Source organism: Neopelma chrysocephalum, unplaced genomic scaffold (assembly GCF_003984885.1).
Source record: "Neopelma chrysocephalum unplaced genomic scaffold, ASM398488v2 Primary Assembly neopelma1_24, whole genome shotgun sequence".
NCBI lineage: Eukaryota > Metazoa > Chordata > Aves > Passeriformes > Pipridae > Neopelma > Neopelma chrysocephalum.
In genome coordinates, this window is record NW_020897693.1 from 23,398,199 (window position 1) to 23,421,697 (window position 23,499).

At 39.1% G+C, this 23,499-nt stretch overlaps 1 protein-coding gene across 3 annotated transcripts in view; it reads right to left on the reverse strand.

The window, feature by feature from the left end:
* Nucleotides 1-43: 43 nt before the first annotated feature.
* The window catches only part of ZFYVE26 (zinc finger FYVE-type containing 26), a 48,902-nt gene continuing 25,446 nt past the window's right edge, over nucleotides 44-23,499 (reverse strand). For 2 of the 3 annotated variants that reach the window (XM_027708384.1, XM_027708380.1), the window contains 19 exons: nucleotides 23,050-23,172; nucleotides 22,121-22,297; nucleotides 20,734-20,980; nucleotides 19,525-19,623; nucleotides 17,708-17,865; nucleotides 16,636-16,805; nucleotides 15,308-15,336; nucleotides 13,051-13,172; nucleotides 12,747-12,967; nucleotides 11,980-12,127; nucleotides 10,637-10,846; nucleotides 9,613-9,828; nucleotides 8,006-8,203; nucleotides 7,500-7,702; nucleotides 6,470-6,611; nucleotides 5,856-5,915; nucleotides 4,384-4,566; nucleotides 3,513-3,557; nucleotides 44-2,444 (listed from right to left, as the gene is read on the reverse strand). In XM_027708384.1, the coding sequence (XP_027564185.1) occupies nucleotides 2,235-2,444; nucleotides 3,513-3,557; nucleotides 4,384-4,566; nucleotides 5,856-5,915; nucleotides 6,470-6,611; nucleotides 7,500-7,702; nucleotides 8,006-8,203; nucleotides 9,613-9,828; nucleotides 10,637-10,846; nucleotides 11,980-12,127; nucleotides 12,747-12,967; nucleotides 13,051-13,172; nucleotides 15,308-15,336; nucleotides 16,636-16,805; nucleotides 17,708-17,865; nucleotides 19,525-19,623; nucleotides 20,734-20,980; nucleotides 22,121-22,297; nucleotides 23,050-23,172 (2,961 nt within the window). In that variant the 3' untranslated portion in view covers nucleotides 44-2,234. The remainder of the gene's footprint in view (nucleotides 2,445-3,512; nucleotides 3,558-4,383; nucleotides 4,567-5,855; nucleotides 5,916-6,469; nucleotides 6,612-7,499; nucleotides 7,703-8,005; nucleotides 8,204-9,612; nucleotides 9,829-10,636; nucleotides 10,847-11,979; nucleotides 12,128-12,746; nucleotides 12,968-13,050; nucleotides 13,173-15,307; nucleotides 15,337-16,635; nucleotides 16,806-17,707; nucleotides 17,866-19,524; nucleotides 19,624-20,733; nucleotides 20,981-22,120; nucleotides 22,298-23,049; nucleotides 23,173-23,499) is intronic. The other variant, XM_027708392.1, reaches the window with a different exon arrangement.

Genomic DNA, 23,499 nt, shown 5'->3' on the forward strand with positions numbered 1-23,499 from the left:
AAAGAGACCCCCAGCTATGCTGAGATAAAAATTAAATAGGAGATACATTAACAGTCACAATACTTTATTCTCTTTTATCATTGTAAACAAACCTTAGTCATTAACAGAGAAGTTCTTTTTAACTGGCAGTAGTCAATCCCTTTTTGCTGACAAAAATTCAAACCCCCTTGATAATTGCACTACTCGTGACACAAGGCAGCTAGTCAGGATCAAAATTCCAGGTTCTGCTGGTATGAGAAAGATCCCTATGATTCTGGGTTAAGAACATCAAATTACAGCAAACACTATATAAAGTGCATCAGGTACAGTGCAAAGAGGTCAGGAAGAAAGGCAGGTATGGAACTGACAGGTCTGCACAGCAAACTCCACTCTCTGTGCTCTGTACAGCTGAAGGAACTCGAGCAGAAAAGGTGTTACAGAAATGCAGATCTGGATACCCACAAACAGTAAAACCTCCTCCCCATAATTAGAGATTTAAAAACGATTGAAGACATAGGTAGTGTCACGTTTTAGGATTAGCCTAACGGCTGTAAGCTGATGGAAAGCTACGTCAGTCTGGCCAAGGAAGCAAAAGCTTTCATTAGTACTGCTCACTAATGGGATAATGTAAATCTGTGGTCAAGGGATTCTGAAAGCTCCATGTGGTCATTTCTGACTGCTTTACTCAGACATTTCTAGCTCTGTTCTAGTGAGCAGAGTGCCTCCAAAGAGAGGTGTTTGTGTCAGTGGGGCACTGCTCTTGAAACCCTGAAGATGGACCAAATCCTTTCCAATACCATGAAAGTCTGTTCTTTCATTACAGTGAGCTTGGGGTTAGTGCAAAACTCTTACTTGACAGTCTCAATTATTTTATGTAATAAAACTATTTACAATTCAGTTACACTTCAGAAAACCTGTCATTTCTTTTGAAGTAAACAACTTTTTAACAAAAAAGTGAATTAGTTTTCCTACTTCTGCTGAAATATATGTAAACAGTGAACACAAACTGTTGTGTTTTGTTCTGGTTTTCTTTTTTTTGAAGGTCATACTACTGTCTACCACACTTCTGCTAATTTTTCATGTCCCAGTCACAGTTGCAGGGAAGCAGCTGCTTTTTTCAGCATCCCTCATTACACAGCCATTATATGAAGACTGCTGCTTTTTTCATAAAACTGATTAACCTAACACTTCCAGAGCAAAGCCTGTCTATACAGTAGGTCCAGTTTGGTGTTCTATTGTACTTAACAGGGACAGATTATTCTGGTAATAAATAAATAAATCCCTGTGCGACAGGGATAGAAGACCACCTGTTGAATTTTGCCACAGCTTGCTTTATCCAATATTCTCTGCTATACCTGATGAAAAACTGTGGAAGTTTACTGTCAACTACTCAGTCATAAAGCTGCATGACAACAATTTTTTGGGTATTGCCATAGCAAAGAAAGAGGTACGTGATTTTTCAGATATTTTAAAGGCTTATTTTCCCTTTGTACTCCCCTTACAGCATATGTCTTTTATAGCTTCATTCAACTAGTGAGGACTGAAGTGCCATATGTGTGGCACACATCACACAGTGTGACTGGTAAGTACAAACCTGCTATAAAGAATCAGTTCCTACCTTTTCAAACAAACTAAAGAAACTGGGTACATTGTACTAGTAGAGGGAATAATAAAAAAAAAAGAAGTAGCAATGGTTTGTATAGAGGCTTAAAAAAAAAATCTCTGAATTTTAGTCTTTGTAACAGAAGATCTCTCCAATCTTGAAAAATTTTACAGGAAACCCATAATCAGAAAGTTTATCCTCTAGGCTACATTGAGTTGATAAAATTTTTCTGTCCTCTCTACATGTTTTCTGGATAAAAAATAAACCCCATATTATTAAGTTCAGTGCTTTTCAAAAAATATCAACCCCCCCAAAAAAATTAAAAACTAACAAAAAACCAAAAGCCAAAATCAGAAACAGAAAGAGAAGTGCTCTCTTCATACACCTAAATCCTTGCCTGTTCAGTTTGAAACTGCCCCCCCCACCTCTGTCAGAAAAAGAGCCAAAAAACACCCTGAGGTAGCGACTGTGTCAAAATACAGGACTGGCACTTGTAATTTAGTTCCCTCCCCACCAAAGGCACATTAGCAGCACCCATTTCCCACCAACATGAGTCAAGAGACTTCCATTTTACCAAGAAGTACTGAACCAGACACCTTTGAGCTGTCTTGAAGCCTTCTCCTCCTGTATGATGGTGAATGTCAATTACTTATTACTTCCTGGTGCCCTGTGCAAGCCGATTTTTCATCTTGGGCTGGTGCACGGAGAGCCACTGGGCACAGATGGCCTTCACAACGTCGTCGCCGCTGCTCTCGGCCAGCTGCCGCACGTGCTGCACCAGCTGCACCGCTCTGGCCTTCTCCTGCCTCACCGAGACCAGATATGCAGAGCGCAGCTTGTTACACATCACGTAGGCCTGGATCTGAAGCAGAAGAGGCAATCAGACCTTGGTTAGAAATCTGTAGTAAAGTAACTGAACAAGCCTAAGCAAGGATTCATGGGAAATACCCAGTTCAGAAGTCTGTATTACAAGGTGGTAGTAGTACCATATTACCAAACAGATTTGGCATGAAGCAAATCCCAATGAAAAAGGCAGACAGACAGCTGTATGTTATTACGTTTGTGTCTTGTAGAAATTCCTTTATTGTAAGACCTTGAAAATAGCATCACAAATCCTATCTTGTGCATTAATTTACCATATCCTCATAGCAAGGAGTCTAAACCTGTCATTTTCTTCCATTGCTGTTTCTAGAACAGCTCCCATCTTCCAGGTGATAGATCTTACAGAAAGGCACAATTAAAAGCCCATTTGTAGTAGGACAGAGGACAGTCACAAATCTTAAGATTTCATTCCCAGCTATGCCAGGATCTACAAGAATCCACAAACGCTGAGCCACAGCCACCTCTATAAACATGTATCTATATTTCACATATTTATGTGTGACTCTCCAGTGGCTTGGCCGGCTGCTATGAAAGCTAGCAAAGAAACAAAGTAGTTTAGGCCTCACTTCCTCTAAGAGAAAAAAAATATCAGAATTGAAGAAGTTTTACCATCTAACTCTTGATCACCATAAAACAGTGTAATCCTGAAACAGTAAGATGAAATGGTCATCATTAGCTGTCTGCTGTTACTAGAAACTTACATGCACCTATGTGAAAAGTTGAGTAACAAAACCAAAACCCCCACCAATGTGCCTCTCTGAAATACTTTTCCTCTCACTATAGCAAATGCCTAGCTCTCACTCTGAGGACTCTGAAGTTGCTAACAAGGATAGTACCAGTTGTTACCTTCATGTCACAGCTCTACAGTCACAAACGCCAGGGCCTTGAGGAATTCACTATGATCTCTACAATTTAGGAAGTAGCCTTCAAAAATCTGGCTTGCATGAAGATGAGAAAGAAGATCGTGAAAGAGAACCCACAGGCTGTAGACCAAGACTTGGCTGTTCAGCTCTTGCTAAAAGAGTTCCTCTACTGTACTTTTACTTACCTTGTTTTCATCACTGTCCATATCCTGAATCAGATTATCGAGATCCTGTATCCAAAGAAGGGAAAAGGTGTTCACATTTAAAGTGACAATAGTCTGCAAATCCCCATCAGGGATCAAACCCCTGTGAACAGAAAGGGCTGCTGAGATCACAGCAGGCAGTTACGCTGTCCCAACTGCAAAGGCTGCAGATGTAGAAAATACAAAAAAATACAAATTCCAGTTCTTCCCTCTACCACAGCTTCTCCTGCCTTCCATGTCTATGGGGTATCTCTAGAGAATGCTATGAGCCTGGGAGTCCCCCAGGGACATGGCTCATGTTACATGAAATGAATTTGCAGGTTCTCTGCACCCCAGCAGGAGTTGGGCCCCATGGCCCACCCTGACCCAAAGGGTGGATTGTGTCCCCTAACCTAATTAATAGAACAGTAGAGTGCGGCACTTTCCTTCACTGTGATGGGAAAAAAACTGTGGTAGGCAAAGGGAATCATAAAATTGTCTCCTATGGAGGCAGAAGGTTTCTGCCTTGACACATTCTCTGTGTTAGCCAGGGAAGCTTCATTGAAGGGAACACCTCCCACTCCAAACAGCAGCATTTGGCAGGATGTTGTGAAGCAAAGGTTCTCTCCCTACCATGGGTATTCATTTGGGAAGTGCAGGGTAGGAGCATGATGCAGCTACTTCTTGTTTCCTCTCGGTGTACCTTGTATAAGGCAAACCACGCACTCCCACCTTTAAGCTATGCACAAAGTACGGAGCCAGAAGATCTGAAAAACTCATTAGAAGAGCAGCACAGCAGTACCAAATTTCCCTGCAGGCAGTATTGTATATACCCATTTTACTTCAAAAGGGACACAATCCAGGATGGAATTACCTCAGCAGGAATGTTCTTGAACTCATTTAGACAGTTTAGGATAATGTTATCCCCATCATTTTTTGCTGCCACTCCAGACTCATTGACACACTTCAGGAGCTGCCGGATCTCACTGTACTTCTGCTGCTTCACCAGCTGCTTGGCCACTTTGCTGTACACTTCTGTAGCCTCCAGCTGGAAGTCCTAGAGGTAGTTGGAATATTAGAGCAATACGTTTAATGTTCTCAGCAGGTTTTCTCACAGGGAGTCTATACAACTGAGACAATCTCTCCTAAAGACAAAATAGCACACCATGCTCCAAAAAGTCAAAGCTGTTTTGGGGGCCTCTGGTCTTCCAGTCACTAATGCTCAGGGTTGGCTGAAAGGTTTTCTATAACCAGACTGGTAAAAATCAATTTTGCTTAAGAACAAGAGCGCTGTTAACACTTTCTTTTCAGGGTGGCAAAAAATCAGTTTTATTTCTTCTGGCAAAAGATCTTTCCTAGGTCCCTACCCACCTCTCCCTCATTTAGTATGTTCCCACTACATTTCTCCAGCCACTGACCAGCAGTCACCCTTTGTGTACTCCAAGCAACAGGAGGCAACTGACCATTGTACATATGAACTGACCAGCTCCCATATGAAGGAAGAGATGATAAAAATTGTGGACTGATCCTGCCATGAATAAGGCAAGAAAAAAAGGATGGAAACAGAAGCTATGCTGGGCAGCTAGATTCGCTGCTCCATTTTTACTGGGGAGTAGCGACTGCTGCTGCTAAGAAGTGCTATTTTTCTAAGGCTCTTCATCTCGCTACAAACAGGTGTTCTGCCTTGTACATCGTGACCTGAAAGAAGGAGCAGGGCCTGCCACATCCATAAATACTCTTTCAGTGTGCCACCTCTGTCCAAAAGTGGCCCTCCTCTACCATCCTACCATATGGATAAGAAAAACTCTGAGAACTTTTGAGGCTCATGAGCTATGCTGACTGATAAGTACCTCAATTTCTACCCAGACATGAGGAAGGAGAGGTCCCCAGAGAGTTTCCAGTTAATTAGCTTTGCTGTCTCAAATCAGGAGAATAGTACAGGGATAGCCCTGGCCTTATGTACTCATTGTGTCTTTGCATGGCTCTCATGAACTGCAGAGAGCTACTACGTCAGAGCTCCCCACACATGTCTATGACTGTGGTTTGCCAGTGTTAAGGCACTGAACAAGGTGCACAGCAAAGGAAAAGCTGTACTTAATTCCTTTGTAGGACCTAATTAGTTTGGACATGTCCTACTGAAGCAGCATCTTAATTTCCTTACCAAGTTTCCTCCAAATACATGGACATGTAAGACTTGAACTTGTGACTTTTCTTCACAAGAGGTTTTTCATTTTGGGGTTTAAAATACATTTTGGGGGAAAGAAAAAAGGGCTTTTGTTTAAACAATTGCTACTTGCAGGAGTTACTTTGTAATAATATTGCTTGTTATATCAAGCTTTTCCATACCTGGAGAACTCTAAATGCAATCCCAAACCCCTCCTCAATGTTTTTGCCTTCCAATATGACCTGAAAAGAGAGGTACAGACAAGTCTGGGGATGCACATGCCTTTTTCATCACATGCAGTTAAATAATATTAATGCAAATTCAGATTTTGCCCAGAGGTCAAAAGACAATGCATTACTTCAACAGGAAACAGCACCATCCCAACAAGTACAGCAAATATGGGGTCTGTTGTCACACACTGATTGATTCCCTGTGGGATATTAGGTAACTTAGAGATGGAGATGAGCTAAAGTTAAGAATGGTTAGAATAGCGGCAGTATTTGCCTTGCTTCAGAACACAATAGGATGTATAGTGAAAAGGCATATTACTATTTGTATTTGGGATCCTCTGCCTCTGACAACTGGAACTTTGAGGAGAGGAGCTCCAAGTTCTCATGTTCTCTGCTACTTTCAGGAAAATCATGAGCTTTTCATAAATGATGGGTTGCATGCATGCATAAGTAACCTGCCCATGAAAAACACAACTGGCTGCCCCAGCCATCAAATGCTTCAACCCTCATATCAAGTTAGTATTGTTGATGAAAAATAGAGCTGTCTTTAAAACAGCAATAAGTACCTTGCAAGCAACATCCATTTTCATGTTATTGTTTCCAAAGAGTGTGGGCAAGGAGGAACCTGTCATTTGAGATGTTCCTGAGCTCTCACACTGATGCAGGAATTTTGTTACTTCCATCTGCAGATCAACTGTATTGATGTGCCTAGAGAGTGAGAAAATTCTGACTTTATTTTGCAATAGAGAAAGTGTCAATTATTATTTCTGTGAACTTACTAATTTTTTCAAGAAACTTCAAAAGAAGATATAAAGAATTATTTTAGTTATTTTTTGACTTTGTCTTTTGTGCAGCCAAGTCTGCAGCAATGAGATTACCTTTCAGATCTGTGTGCTTAACATGCACGACAAGCTGAAGTTAAGCAATTGTTCACATTATTTCAAAGAAGTGAGCCAGAGAATCTGGATTCCAAATAAATATCCACACCCACTTTTTCATCTCATCACACACACTCCCCCCCAAGTTTAAGTGAGTGTCTAGCCTAAAAAAAGAAAGAAAAAAGCCCCTAAGAAAACCAAGATATAAACCCCCAAGAACGTGAGAGATTTGGCTAAATTTACACTTTAATTTTTGAATACAGGGATTCTATTATCTCTAGCACCTATAACTTGTGCATAGTTGAATGTTGTGAGTTAACTCCAGTAGACAGCGAAGCACATAAAGCTGCTTGCTTTTTGGAGAGGAAAGGAAGAGGAAAAGAAAAAAAACTTGTGGATTAATGTATAATTGTCTATGCACTGTAGGGTTTCTGGTTTTTAAATTAAAGGAAGATAATCTGATACACAGACATATTTTTAGTAGAAACAATCAACAACCTCCTGGGTTGGGTTGTTGGGGGAAAAAGTGATGGGAATCCTATACTTATAACTACATAGAAGTCATAGAGTGATAGAGCATTTTGGTCAGGCACAACCAGCATATGTTAGCTAGAGCCAACTTATTAAAAAAATAGATAAATTTGCAACCAATAAAAAAAAAAGAGTCTAAAGCCTGAATTTCCCCTCTCCTATAACTGAACTTTTTGTTTATAGATACCTCGACACATCTGTAGCAGACATTTTCTTCCGAAAAGTGAATGCCATTTTTTTCCTTCCTGAACTTCTTGAGACCTCCTGCAGGTAGACTTTGAGGTGGTCCTTGATCTTTAGAAGCCATGTCTGTTTTCCTCCCAGTTCAGTGTAAGACTTTGCTCCATGAGTGAAAAATCTAATGCAGGTCATTGCAGCACGGACATGATCCTAGAAAAAATGTACTGAAGATCAGATGGACCAAACTAATCGTTGTCTGTACTAAAGCACTCACACAAAGCAGGTAATGCTCTGTTTTCTTCTAAGCACAGTTAAGTTACTGCAATGTGTCAGATCTATGACACAAACAGCAGGTCAGCTTCAGTGAGGCTCAGCCTTTCTATCTGTTTTTTAGGACCGTAAAGTAGCAAAAATATACTTGTCCAACATGGAGATTTCCACCAAAGTAAATCACCCAAAGTCTGACAGTATTCAACATTTCACTGAAAAAGATGGCGCTGTCCCTCAACTTACCTTCATGAACTGTTGCAGCTCATACAGAATATGGTAATAGTTCTTTCTTTGCAAGTGTTTGCAGGCTGCAATCAAGTAAACTCCCCAGCTCTCCAATCCTGGATCAATGGTTTCCAGCAAGTTCTCCAGCATATGCAGTTTTCCACTTTCATAACTTGGAATGAAGATCCCTTCAATAAACACTTCTGATGGGGATTCCTACACAAACGAAAATTAGCTTGAAGCATAGCCACTGTAGCTTATTTTCCTTATGTAACATAAAGGAATATTAAGTGACAGAGATCATAAAATTAATAACTAATTTATATTGAAAGGAGTCTCTCGAGGTAATTTTGTTCAAAACACCACTCAAAGAATGACTTCCAAGTTAGGTCACATTGTTCTTGGACCTGTCCAGTTATTTTCTGAGCATGACAAAGTAGGGTGATTCAACAGCCTCTTTGCAGCCCAGTTCCCATGTCTAAATACACGCACTGAAAAAAACCTTAAAAGTTTTCTTTATATCCAGTTGGAATTTCCCTTGCTTCAGACTGTGTCCACTGTCTCTTACCCTTTTACTGGGCGCATGTGAGATAAGCATGGCTCTATTTTCCCTCTAATCACCCACTTGGTAGCTGAAAACAGCACATAGATCTCCTCTTGCCTCCTTCCACCTGGAAAAACCTGGCTCTATCACTCTCCTCTTACATCATGTGCTTCAGGCCCCTAGCCATTGGTGGCCTTCCATTAAACTTGCTCCACATTGACAGTGTCTGTTTTGTACTTCAGAACCCACAACTGGGCACAGTAGTCCAGATGAAACCCCACAAGTAGTGAGCTGAGGGGGATATTTACTTCCCTTGTTCTCTTGACTATGGTCTTGCGAATGCAGCCTCACATATGCTTCTTTTCATAGTAACATTAATATGTGTCAACATGGCCTGCATATATGTTTTAAAGACTTGATATGAAATTTTTTGATTTTTTTGTTTTAAATCTCAGAATAAGATACAAGTATACAAATAAAATGTTTCCAACCAACTGCAAAATGTTTCATCAGAAGCTCAGTACCTTACAGCTTCAGGGTAACATACTCTGCTCTCTAGTTTGCATGATCACTACCAGTTTCCTTGCCAAAAATTACCCATCAAATTGTATGTCTAGAGAATTTTCTAAGTCTACTACTTAACCAGTGAAATTATGTCACTAACATTGCAAAAATATGCAATTTTTTTAAAAAGCAAATTTAAACTGGTATAAAGGACATATTTGAAAGGCAAATTTTCCATGTCCTCAGAACTGTATGACAACAGTCCCATGTTTTCAGCTTTTTAGAAAAAAAAGACAAAGTGCTGTTGATGCAGAACATCTATGAAAAAAAAAAGAAGCAGTGTTTTCTCCTCTCTAGAAACTCCTGTTTCAACACAATGTGGAAGAGAGATTAAACACAAGATATAAATATCAAAGTTGTTTTTTCATGTGATTGAACTGTCAGTCACTGGATGGTTTGTATAACAACATTCAGGACCTCAGAAAACTCCTGTGCAGAAAACCACCCAGAACACTACATGATGCTCATTACCATTTTTCAAATTTCAGTTTCAGTGATGGCAAATAAAATTACTCACCTTATTTAACAAGTGAAGCAGTGCTTCTCTCATACAGTCATGCCTCATATAAAAGCTTATTATCGCCAGATTAGTGCCATAACTATGTAAATAGAACAAGCACTCCTGATAGTAGCTGTTGTGTTGAATCTTCCCCTCACACATCATCTCCAGAGACAGACTTCTCGTTCTCAGTGTTGCTTCAAGTTCCCTCAATGTGGCAAAGTAATCATCATCCTGCCGTTAACACAGAGAATCAATGAGAGGTGGTAAGAGGAAAATTCTCTTCTCGGTTAGGTCTTGTCACTCAGCCCTAAAGCATTTCTGTTATTGTTGTTTTTAAAATATGTATCATTTTAGAGGGATAAGAATCCAGTAATGCTTTTTCTAAACACTAGATTGGAACCTTGCTATCAACAGAGGTGCTGAATGTTGCTGTAGCCAGCATGGCTGTTTCCAAGGACAAGCAGAAGGCTTATTTAAACACAATTCCACTGCCTACAGCTACTTAATAGCCCAGTTCAAACTGGCTTTTTCATTCTCCTAAAATATGTGCTACTAAGTGGTCTTAAATCATTATGATTCTGCAGTTACTTAGACCCTAAAAGTAATTTTTCGGTCCCTAATCCGAATTTCCAGAGCTAATTCCAAACCATGTAATAGTAGTTTTTCATGAGAAAAGAAGAGTGGACAGCATTTGAAATTCTCCTTCGGATTCCTGCAAAGTTATCAGAGTTTCAGTAGAAATTGTAGAATCACAATATGTTGCAGGGATTGAGTTTAGCTTCCTCAAACTGTAGTAATAACATGTTAAGCAGTACAGCTTCTTTCCCCTCCACAAAGTATGCCCCAAATTACTATCAAATCCTGTGATGAAACACCTAACAAATTTTTCAACAATATTCAGTTTGCGATATGCAATCATGACAAAGAAGGAAAAAAACCCTAACACCTGATATTGCAACATGCATTGCTATAAGATGTGTATTAAAACATCATTACTTGGTTTTGCTATAGCCCTTCAGAGCAGACAGAAGATTCTTACTGCAATGAGTATTGGTTTCACTGTGGCCTCCAGGTACTGTATCACATCCTGGAGAAGCCTTGAACCATGGTTCAGCTGGTTTAGGTCCATAGGTGGCTTTAAACATCGGTTAAACTTCTCTCTTGCTGAACTTAAATTTCCAGCTTTAAGGCAAGCCATGCCCCAGGCATGCCATGCTCCACCTGGATCCAATCCAGATTTCGTAGAAACCTAAAATCAAAATAATTTGTTATTGCAAATGATGTAAAAATGTAATGCAACACAGTCCCACTACAGAAAATAGGAAAACTGGCTTATCATACAGTCTGTGATTGTGACTTTTAATTTCCCATTAAAAACAAACAACAACTAAAAAAACACATGAAAAACTCGTGCTGATTATTACCATATTACTGACACAAAAGGCCAACTACCAAAACACTCATGATCTCCAAATGTGGAAGTATTTTTTATCGTACAAGTTTAAACTACTGTTTATCCGGGAATTTCAGTTCATCAGTTTTAAAACATGACATTTTCACACGTGCTTTTCTAAAGCAGCTGATTTCTACAGAGCAGAATTCATCAGGTTTGTGGTTTTAAAAAGAGCAACAGAAGATGCTTCACGAACCGCCAGGATATTTTTTATTTCATACAACTTTGCTGATAAAATTTATTCCTGATTTTTTTCAGTAGACCAGCTGCTTTTAAACATGAACAATTTTTATTCATATAGGTCATCTATTTGTTAATATTTTTTATTCATATAGGTCATCTGTTTATTACCCCTTAAAAAATCATAATCCTGTTTGTAGTATCATAATCCTGTACTTAACAAATTGCAATGCCATCACACAGGATTACAAAATCCTGGGAGTAGGAGTAAGACAGAATATGATAAACTACACCAGATGAGCTCTGATGCACTGATTTGTCAACATTGCTGATTTCCAAGTAAACACTCAGGAAAGGTGCCTTACTTTTGTCTGCTGTGGGATTATAGACAAAATCAAACATACAAGCTTCAGATAAAGTCCTGCCACAAAGGATGTCTCATCCCTTCTACTGGATGCAAAATTCCTCCATTTAATTACTTCCTTGCAGTTAGTCCATTCCAACCTTAACTGTACCAAGCAAGGTCGCTACCTTTCCCTTCTGCAGCTTGCTCCACAGCAGGACTTTCCCTTCTCAGAAATTTTTTCTCCTGTCCAGATAATTATTTCTTCCTTGTCTACAAACTTAATCTCAGTTTGTAACTGTTTAAATATTGTCCATTCACACATCACATCCATCTGAATTCAGGAGGGAGAAGAACAGAAGCCAGTACAGAGGCATTAACACTCACATCACTCCATTGGCATTACCTCTACAGCTAGTTGATAGTACTCTGCTTCCAGAAGCTGATTTCTTAATCTTGTTACTGCTGCTGGGAGAAGAATCTGATCCAAAGACGGTATAGGACGGTAGGCAGCAGCAACCAAAATATTCAACACATCCACTTTGCTGATGTAGCTAGAGGTTAAACAAATACATACACTTTCACTATTATCATACAGTAAAGAACTTTGTGTCAATGACATCTCTTAGAACAGTGGTTCCTAATCACCAGTGTACCAGGTTTCTCTATCCATCATACTATCCCATTCAAACCACTTGTTATTGTTTGGGGGTTTTTGCCCATTCAGTGTAACGTGCTAATTGCAGACACCATCTATATCTTACCAAATCAAAACAGTACATGTGAAATTTATGTATTACACCTGCCACCTCAAGTTCTGTAGGACAAAACTTGAAGAAGTGTAAAATGTTCATTCATAGGAAGCACAGGTTTAAAATCCTGTATTGAAATATAGACTGAAAGCAGATACACAATATCAGAAGTGAAATATTTACCTTAGTCTTTGTGAATCATTTCTTCCAAGTCAGAGAATTTCCTCAGTAATTATTGAGTGGTCATATTACTTGAATTTCTACTATTTGAACTCTTATATTATTATTACATTATGAACTTCTTGTTTAAAATGTCCACAGTACAAACACAAAACAACCCTCCCACCCTCCACTCCAGTAAAAAAGGATAATGCTCTCAACAGTATCTCAATACATCCTAGTGAACAACTGATTAAGTCACCTGTCACAGAGAGCTAGATCCTGGCTCCTTCCAGCTTTTACAAACATCATTTTGGCACTGAAGAGCAGTTGTTTCATGATGTCCATAAGGAGACCAGTATCCACCTCAGGATTAGTGAGCCCCTGGGACAACTTGCAGCAGTGTTCTATCAGTTGGTGGCCACACGCTATGCTGTCACTGTGCAGGCTAAGGATGGCAATGCACAAGGAAGAGCTGGGAGCCTGACAATTTGAGGAAAGACAGACAAATATAGGTATCGAGGTAGTTCTCCAGGGAACTGCTTATACTGCATTCTCTTTCTCACCTGTTCATAATAAAATTCACTGCGTACAATTTCATTCTCCTCTTCATTCAGGGAAAAAATCCATTCAAGCTCAGTTGCCTTGGGTGTTCGCACCACTGTGGAATATTCATTATTAGAAGTTTCTGCAGCAAAAAAGAAAACACCAGGTAAAATCCTTGTACAAGAAGTAAGAAACCTGGCTAAGGGCACATAATGCAGAGTATTCCTACACTGTCCTGCAACTGCTGTCTATAATCCTCTCATTGTGTCACTTCCTACCAGCATCACATGTCCAGCACACAGATTACAGAAATATTTCCATTCCTCAGCAGGCTGCCAAATTGTACCTAAACTTGCTATAACTGTTACCAAAACCTGGTTCCAGTAACACATCTTCAAATGATTATCAAACTCTTATCCTACTGGGCATCAAGCACAGGAAACTCCACTCTTTAGCCTTCCCCTCAGACAACTCATTAAATATTTCTGAGGAGGCAAGTGGAAATATGAGAGCTGTGGGTTTTGGCTCAAAAGGGAAACAGAAAAACCAGTTGTAAGAGAAAGGCTAAATTGACTTAAAACTGCTTTTATCTTCTATAATTCAGGTTATTTGAACATATAGTCCAGGAGCTTTAAGCCAAAAGATTGTGAGAAGATGACCTAACTTCTAATGTTAGATTTTCATATAAAACAGTACTGCAGAAAATTGGAGTTTTGACCAAATGATTCAAGATGTTTAATTTCCATGAAAAGTCATTTTCTTTCCTGCAGATTAAAGAAAAAATCTGTTTTGAAATTCATAACCCAGAATAGCTTCAAATCAAATACTGTCTGTCATCTGAGTGTAGGTGAGAATGCACATGCCCTCTGATGCTTAAGTTTGTGACCGTGGTTCCAAAAAAACAATGGCTAATCTCACAATGCCAAGAAATGGCGAATAATGCCAATTTGCCCTGATCAACTTCCTCTGGGGGAAAAAGAAATGGAAAAAAAAAGAAAAAAAAAAAGAAAAAAAAAGAAAAAAAAGAAAAAAGAAAAAAGAAAAAAAAGACAAAAAAAGGAAAAAAAGGAAGTCTCAAAATTTACAGATCTAGATTTCACATAACTTTTTAGAGTGTTGAGTAACTCTAAAACCGCAGGGTGAATAAAAATAAACAAACAAGCCCCAATCCAAAAGCCAGCATCCCCCCACCCATTTCTAAACTTTCTTCACAATGTCATCAGATAAGTCAGAAAAGCAAAATAAAACTCCTTCCCTCTTAAATCTGAGGATTTCCACATTGTTCTTATTCACTCTTATTGAATGGATCTTATAGGTCCAGTAATGTGTAGAAATGCTGCAAGCTAAGAGACAGATCTAACTAGAAGCAACAGCTAAAAAACTGCATTTTAGCTGTTTCAGACTTGAAACAAAGGTAGCAGTAATGCAAACTTCCATCAACAGCAGGGGAAAAAAATGCTCAAATAGCCCATCATACTTAAAAAAGGAACAAGTGAGGAAAAATATTCTCATTTGCTTTGTAGCACACACGCGAATGCAGATTTTGCACCATGTTTCATGTCACTGTTATAACTTCAAATAACTATATCTTGTTCTGACAGAATTTCACATCAGTGTAGGAAAATTTTGCAGACTGACCTCAAACACTAGAACAAGGAAAAAATACAGTAAATACCTTCTGGTATGGCAGAGAAAAAGTCAATTAAATTTTGTTATTATTCCTGACACTTTATGATATTAGATGTGGAAACAGACATTGAAGAAAAATTACTATATTCACACAACCAGCACAAGAAATGGAACTCAGGACCCAACCAGACCCATGAGAGGGGCCTCATTCTGTGCGACGTCCAGCCAGCATGGGGTATAAAACACCACAGTACACTGCAGTAGTATTCAGAATTGTACTGTCATGGTTTGTAAAAAGAGAACCACTCAGCTCTATAGTGGGATAATTAATTCCTACTCATACCACAGCCTCTGACTGTTTCTAGAATGCAAAGTGCATACTCCAACTGCTGTTTTTCAGTTCCTTTCTTTTACACCCATCCAACACATTCAATATTGGCTCAGACATCTCTGCTAAACCTCAATTTACAGAAGTTTGGAATGCTCCTTTCCATCTGTACATGCAAAAATCATCAGTGATATTATGTAACTGAAGTTTTGATCACCCTTCAGCTGCAACTAGATATTTCTAGGTGTATCAGCTTCCAGTTTCTAACTCCTAATGAGGAGCTTTAAAATATAGAGGTTTAACAGTACTCCATTCCTTACCTTCCACTTGGTCCTGATCTTCTGTTCTGCTGCAATAAAATGACAGAAAGAACCATCATGCCTACTTCAGCACACTGGGGGAAACATAGTTTTAAAAGACATCACTGTGGCTAGCCTTTTCAGAACACTGTTGTGTAAAAATCTAACATCTATTCCTCCCTGTCCTCTCCAACCCACTGCCCTGCCACTACCCCTTCTGTCTGGAAATCTAAGATCCCGCCTCTGCAACTGCACTTAGTAACTGGCTCTTATGACCTTCTGTAGGAATAGTACTATAGCTACACACATCATAAAAAAGGAGACACTGCAAATGAGAACTGCACAGTATCAGGATACGTCAAAGCTAAAATGAAGTCTTTGGCATCCAGGTCTCTGTCTTTAAGATGTAGTTGGTTTTGATACACAAATAAGGTGAATGTAAAAAAGCCCAGGCATTAATGAATTAAAACATGAAGGTGGCATTCAAGCTCACAGCTAGGCTCTGCTGACCTAATCTGGCAGCATAAGCAACTGTTCTGATGCAAACTGGTTCAGCTAGAAGTGACTCCTTGTTTTTTTACAGGTTTCTCTTCAGATCTGCACAGTATTGATCTTTTCCTAGGAAGCCAGCCGATACTGCCATAGTGGTTACTGCAGGCTTGCTAGGAAAAGAGGAAATGCACCTGAAAGCATGGCTGGAAAGAGTAAATCTTACTCTGTGACCTTGTCAAGCCTGCTCAAAGTCACAGAGAGTAAAACTCTTTTCAGTTGCACTTCTCAGCAGCTGACCTACGTACACACAACGAATTTCAGTCCAATCCTCAGCTTAAAGCAACCACATCATAAAAATATGTCATCACAGCTGTCCCTTTTAATAAAGGCAGTTTCAAAGCCTATCTAATCACGAACTTGCTTTTTAATCCCCAAGGGTTCAAGGAGTCAAAATCAAGGGATTAAGGAATAACACTAAAACACTGATATGTTCAGCAGAGCTTGTCAACATGCAATGTTAATCCAGGAACGAAGTATACCACAAGAAACTTTGTCACACTGTAGCAGTATGCACTATGTTTTGCATCAAAGCATTCAATTCTTAGGTTAATAATTAATTGATGCTTGAAAAATTCAAGACTTGTCTTGCTCTCCAGTGTCCTTTCTAACATGAAAAGTAAACTTAGGCATAAGGAACATTCCCACGCCTATTAAACCTGGAAATCCCAACAGCTGGAGGCCAAAAAACTGATGTTATTATATTATCCAGATAAACCAAATGCTTATGCCTCTCTCATTCCATTCACGTACTCTGCTGTGTACATGTAATTGAGGAGAACTAGAGCAGAAGGACTCACCGGCTTGTGTCTTGCACCAAGCCAGGCAGACCTTCTCTGTTGTAGTAGCCATAGCACTGATCACACACACGAGACAGACTTTCTCTGCAAGCTTCTACTGCCATTTTCTTGGTGGAGCAAGAGCTGCACACCAGCCTCCCACAGCGCCTGCAGTGATGGCGCCTGTTAAACTAAGCAAAAGAGGTTATGGATGAGACACAAAAAATTTACTGAAGTCCCCTCCTGTATCTATCTCCACTCATGAGTAAACTTACTCCATTTGAAGAGAGGAAACACCATGCAGGATAAGGCTTTTCAGAACTACACAATGATTGATTCTCCCTGTTACAATTCCTTTCTGAAGAGGACATGGCAAAGGAAAAAAACCAAAACCCAAAGGCCAGTATTTAAAATACGTTTGCTGCAGTCTTGGGCTTTCCATTATTTAAATTGTCCCAATTTTTATCATAATCAGATCATCTCTTGGAAAAGTTAGAAAGCTGTAGGCTGTTTTTCTGATACCATCTTAGTAGTTTCAAAATTCAGATGCAACAGCTACTTTGAGAAAACAGTACTGTTTCTAAGCAGTAGAAGATAACAGACTGCCTGCAAAATTAAAAATTAATCTTCTCCCTTAAAGCACCAATGCAGTTGCTTAAATACTCTGAAACAGTACGTTTTAGAAAAGTTCAACCAACAGCAAAGATTTAATTTTCTATATTGGTAATCTGAATTATATGATGATCATGGTACTTCTTACCAGCACAGTCAACTAGACAGCCTTCTGAAATATTAATACTGCTGTTGTTACACATTTTTGAGATCTCATAGTTGTCTCCTCTCTGATGACCAGATCCTCTTTAGGTTCTATCATTTCACAGAACTCTACAAGGAGCTAACTGTTGCCAGTCTCCTCAAATACACTAAATTGAAACAAAAGGTTGAATATCAAAGGACTGGTAATCTTATCAGGCCTATGGTGATGCAGATAACCTTGCTTAAACTAGCCAGTGTCTCTTAAGAGAGATTAGAGAAAGTGTTCATATTAAGGTCACAGTTCTAGGATTGTCTGTATTTTGTTTTTGTGCCTTACCATAGTAAAGCGTTCAGTTTTGCAAACCATACATATCGTTTCAGTGTCATCAGGTATCCATTGCTGCCTTGGTGGTGGCTTCTCAGGAGGCACAAATTCTTGAGGAAACAAATTCTGCTGCAGACTCCTGTCTCTGGGACTTGCAGATATGGTTACACCTGAAAATGAGCCAGGCCATGAAAAGCATGGAATGGGATTTAAGCTGTGTGATGGTGTCTTGAGTACCAGAAAACACTACAGACTTACTGAGGCTCTAAGATCTTTCTGGCTCACAAGATGACTACCATCATCTTTCAGCTAGGCATGGTAGAGTAACATTGTGTAAGCAATACATACGCTTTAATCTAAGACTGTAAATTTACAGTGCTTCAATACTGATAAGCAAGAGTACAAACTTATTAAGAGAGCTTTACCATAACAATTAGAGAAGACAACTTGTCAACATCTATTCTTGTATAACAAGCAGGGACTTAGAGTGGGAAGAAAAAAAACACCATGGTCATTTGATACCTAAAAACAATATAGCATAAAATAGAATCTGAAGTATACCCAGTGTTGACATTCCTGAAGACTGAGAGTTTCCTTTGTAATCTCAGGAGAGATGTGGTATGGCTAGCAACAGCACATGCCTCCCTATTCTGGTCTTTTCAATCTATTGTGAAGAAATCAGTTCAGACAGGCAAGAGTTTAAGCCTTTGGCCTTTGGGATCTTTGACCCCGACAATTAAATACTCACTGAATCAAGTTTAGAAGCTTTTAGTTTATATGATATGAGTCAGTCACATGAGAGGCTAATTAAAAAGTGCAACATGTCATTGCAGCCCTACAAGCCACCTTCTGTGTACATGAATACTAAACCAAAAGAGAACAAAAATGTCCATTCCACAAAAGCTAATTCATGCTCCTCCAAGTAGATACCACATTGCAAATAAACATTTAAGGATGACAATGCATTCAAGTTTTGTAACAGCATACAGATACTAAGCTGACCATTACAAAAAAAATGAAGAGGTACGCAGGCCAATCCAAGACACTGCTGTCACTTAACGTAGGCAAGAAGAGTCTTCAGTTCAGGATACAGACCAGGAAATAGTTCAGACACCCTCAACTGTAGATCAGGTTATCACAGTGCAGTTCTAATTCAGGCCCATCACTTGCTGAGAATGATCAGCCCTGGAGGTCTGAGGACATTCTTTGCTAGCCTTTCTCTGGGAGCACACACTTTGCATCTCTTACAAAGAGAGCATCTCTTGCATTAGATGCTGAACAGAACCTACAGAAGAATTTGTGGTTGTTTCCTAGCTACAAATATTCTTCAGTTGTTTTGGCTTAAATTGTTTAAGTTTATATTTCTTTGTGCATAAGAACTGTGAGTGGAGCCTCTCAGAAAAAACAAGGTGTGCTATTTTCCTCAGGTCACAGAAAAAAACTAAATTTAAGGACCATAGAACAACATCCCCAGTATATGAACTAGGGAAAATTTGCTAGGAGGGGCTGATCACTGCTGGGGAATGGGCTGGGCATTGGCCAGCAGGTGGTGGGCAATTGTATTTTGCAGCACCTGTTTTTCTTGGGTTTTATTCCTCACTTTCTTATATCCCTTTTCATCATCAGTATCTTCATCATTATTGTTATTGTATTTAACTTAATTTCAGTTATTAAATTGTCCTTATCTCAACCCACAGGTTTTACTCTTTTCCAATTTTCCTTCACATCCCACTTGTGAAGGGGCTGGTGGGGGGAGTGAGTGAGCAGCTGTGTGATACTTAGGTGCTGCTGAGGTTAAACCATGATGGGCACCAAGGTCTTTATCTTACCAGTAAAGCTGACAGGGGATAGTTCCGATGATCCCGACTTAGACGATGCTTCACACTCCAATACCTGATTGAGACTTTCTTGGATACGTATCAGAGAATCTAGGACAAAGGGAAGAAAGGAAAAAAAATTAGGACAATACTGGCCAATACATCTACCTGTTTTCAAGATTAGAGGAATCCATTCACAGGAGTACATAAGAATGTCAGCACAAAACAAGACTATTTATGTAATTAAAAATTACTGTTTTCATGAAAATGAGTCCACAGCAATTAATGCAAAATTATATTAATTTCAATTACCTAAAAAACAAAGAAAGGAATCTTTATCAAAGCAATGAGTACTGATAGGTACAAGAATAATGCAGCAGAGAATAAATCTCAGATGTAAAAACAATTGGTTGACACAAGATACTCATGGCAAAAAATGCTTCATATTGCAGTGGAAGGAACGTACATACTTTCAAAGTTATGGGTCATTTGGCAGGAAGAGATAGATAATTCTGATGCTTTTATGTTAGAAACAGCTGCATCTTTAAATCACAAAATGAAGTCAACATTCGGAAACTGGCATAATGCAAGTTGGTACCATATCTGTAGGTATAAATAGATACAGATAGGTACACACATCGTTTTTACACTTAAAGCACTGGCCTGGATCTGCAGCACCCTCTGCTGTTCCAATTCTAAAACCTTAATAGGAGCCAAATGCAGGAGAACCAAAGACAACCTGGATGAAAAGGGATTGGCAAACCAGAAGGAAGAACCATATTGAGAATGTTAAACAGAATTACAAGTTTAAAAGTCTTCTATATGAGAAAAAGGAATAGGACTGGGGTAAGAGAAAATACTACAGAAGATTCAATCCCCATTCTACTTGAGGGAAGGTGCAGTTGGCTGCAGGTTTTAGAACTGCTTAAGTCATCAGTGACTTCACTTTAAACAGGAATAAAATAAAATTGATCAGTATTGTGCAATAAAAGAAAACCCCAAGAAGGAGCAACAGAGGAAAAGTCCAAGAAATTGCTGAAGCTGTTGGTCCTTGAAAATATCTGTTTACAAGAAAGGCAAAGACTTGAAGAACATGATCTGAGATAGAGGGAGACTGGAGGCACACATCTAAAAATGTTGTGGCATGACTGCTGAAATGATTCTGGGGGGATATTGGCCCTTCTTTCCAAAATGAAAAACAGCATTCTGATAGGCAGTCACCTGATCTCTTTTCTTTTAATGTGAAAGGGAAGTTGAGAGCTTTTTCTGCATACTTGGAAAGCAAATTGTTAATGTCTTCTACAGTAAAACCAATTTCCTGCCCAGCCAAGAGCTGATGCAGTGTCTGCACAGCGACAGCTACCAAGTCCACCTTCATATTCATGAGGAGCTGTTCCAGCATGAGCAGTGGCCTTGAAGAGAGGTGGAAGTAGTTAACACGGGAGAGCTCAGGTAGAGTCAGCAGCACCTGAGACACAAGAAAAAAGTGTATGACAAAACTTCAAATCTGTGTTGACAAGAAACTAGCACAGTAGCTTATGCAGAGAATGGAATAACAGCTGGAGGCTAAAAAAAAAAAGGAGGTGGGACTTCTCAGACCCATTCCTACTTCTGTTACAAATTATTGAGTGGATTTGCAGAAATTACTTAGTTTCCACTTTCTGTTCTATAAAACACTGCCTCATTTCAGAGGATATTGAAGAGTAGAAAACCTTTTGTGACCCTGTGACAAGTATGTTGTAGCAGAGTACAGCACATTTTCTTACTAAAATAAGCTTATAAAAAGCATATTAGCTGAATCCTTATCCTTCCATCATTTGAGGAAATGTTAAGAGGAGAAAATAAGAGCAATTCTCCTCTAGATAGACAGTTAATATGAATACTTTTCAAATTAAATAATATCTTCAAAAGGAACAAGTAAGGACACAGGAAGCCCAGCAGAATACTGTTGTGGCACACACTGGAGCAAGTTGCTATTTGTTGTCCTACACCAAAACAGACATTACACTATATTTTGTTTACATGTAAAGCATTCAACTAAGGTAATGTACTGATTAATGCATCTATTCCCAGGTTGAGCACAGAATCTGCAAAGACAATGGCCATCCAGAAAAAGGAGTGATACTGTCTGCCTCTGGAAGGCACTTGGGAGAAACATGACATGTCAAAGACACCATACAGGTGGGCATATGTAGGACACTTGGTGTTTCTGACACAGAAAGTAAGCTGAGGATACTTTTTTCTTCACTTGGGACAAAGATAGCAACTGTTCTGATAAACACCACAATTTTATTTTATTCCACCCTACCCTCTTTCAGCCTGTGTGTTCTTCTACCCCCTACAACTCAAACGCAAGACTGCTCTGTTCCTACTGGGAGTTAGAACCACCTCATAATATGGAACTGCAAAGATGGAGAAGGGGAAGAGAAGTTTTAAGGCATCTCTAACTTTCCTTTGGATTCTGAGACTCAGGACCTTAGACCTGATATGGTGAGAATGCTCTGGTAATACCTACAGACTTTTTATATTATGACAATATTATGCATTATAAAATTACTTATACAATTCTATACTGCCATTAATCCCACAGTGCAAGAGTGTTACTCACCTTGGATCCTATGTAGAGCGCCTGGATTTCATTGCGGCGTGCTGTTGTCAAACTTGCGTAGAAGTAAGCTGTGAGGTAATCAGCCAAGAAGTGAGAGGCTGCCAAGTTTGGATGCTGGTCAAGGGACTGTTCACTGATGGCAAGGCAAATACCAGGGTCTTCAATTCTTTGTAAAAGCTACAAAAGCAAACAAAATACATTGAAACTCTATAACATTCCTGGAAGGCAGCCTTATAAAGGCAGTCCATGACACATTATTATCCTACAATGTTCCAGCAAGCAAATTAATTGGTACAAGTGTCTTATAAACGTAAGGATGATTTTAAAAATCCATTTATAGACTACTCACTGCCTATTTTCTCCATTTATTAATCAAAATACTTTTAAAATTAAAGGAAGAAAAAAATTATGCAAGGAACAGGACAGAAGGAGTAGTGATGAGAAGTCTTCACTTTGCTTTGAGAGTATTTTCAAAGCTATGTAGGCTGAGAGAGCATTCACTTTATTTTACACACTCTGTTATAAGTGACAGCTTCATGATTACTAAAACCAAAAGAATTCACATTTCACTAATTTGGGCACTGAAGCACAACCGAGAAATTCATGTAATTAGTTTCACTCCTGGTTCTTCTACTTAAGCAGCATAGACATTTTTCATTATTATTTTTCAAATAAAAGAAGCCTTGTATTTCCACTTACATCCATTGTAAGTGACACTAAGCTATAAGGTCCAAGAATTAGATTGCCGAGCTCAATTTTCACTTAAGCAGAACAGGGGAAAGCCAGGATCCTGAAAGCGTATCTAAGCAAATAGTATCTCTTAAGGGTGGAACCAAAAAGATCATGAAAACACACACAAAGAAGGCAAGGAAAACAGTTGTCAACTTATCTGACCTGTGGATATAACACTGAGAGAGTATTACTATTACCTGCAATGCTTTTTCCATGTCTCCCATCTCCAGTAAGTGGAGAAGGTGCTCATGGTGCAGGTTGATCAAGTCTTCTCTTGGGACAGGATACAAGTGTCCCCATTCCTCACACAACTCGTAATCCTAAAGAATTAAGAAAAAAAAAAGGTAAAAAATAAAAATAAAAGGACAAACTCTGCCCTTCCTGATCGGCTGTTTCTCCCAGAGTTCTGATGAACTCCAAGAAATTCTGTAGCTTAGACTCCTCTACCACATGCAGAAAGTAAATAATTACATTGACAAGGGGGAGAAGATGATAGTCAATTTTGTCAGCCACAGCCTGCATTGAAAATACCTTCTCATCTCATGGTAAGCAAGTTGGTTTTTTAGAGAGACACTTTTAAAGCCTGCCAGATTTGCAGTGTTAGCATTTACCTAATAATCAAGGCTGTATTATGCCCATAGTAACGC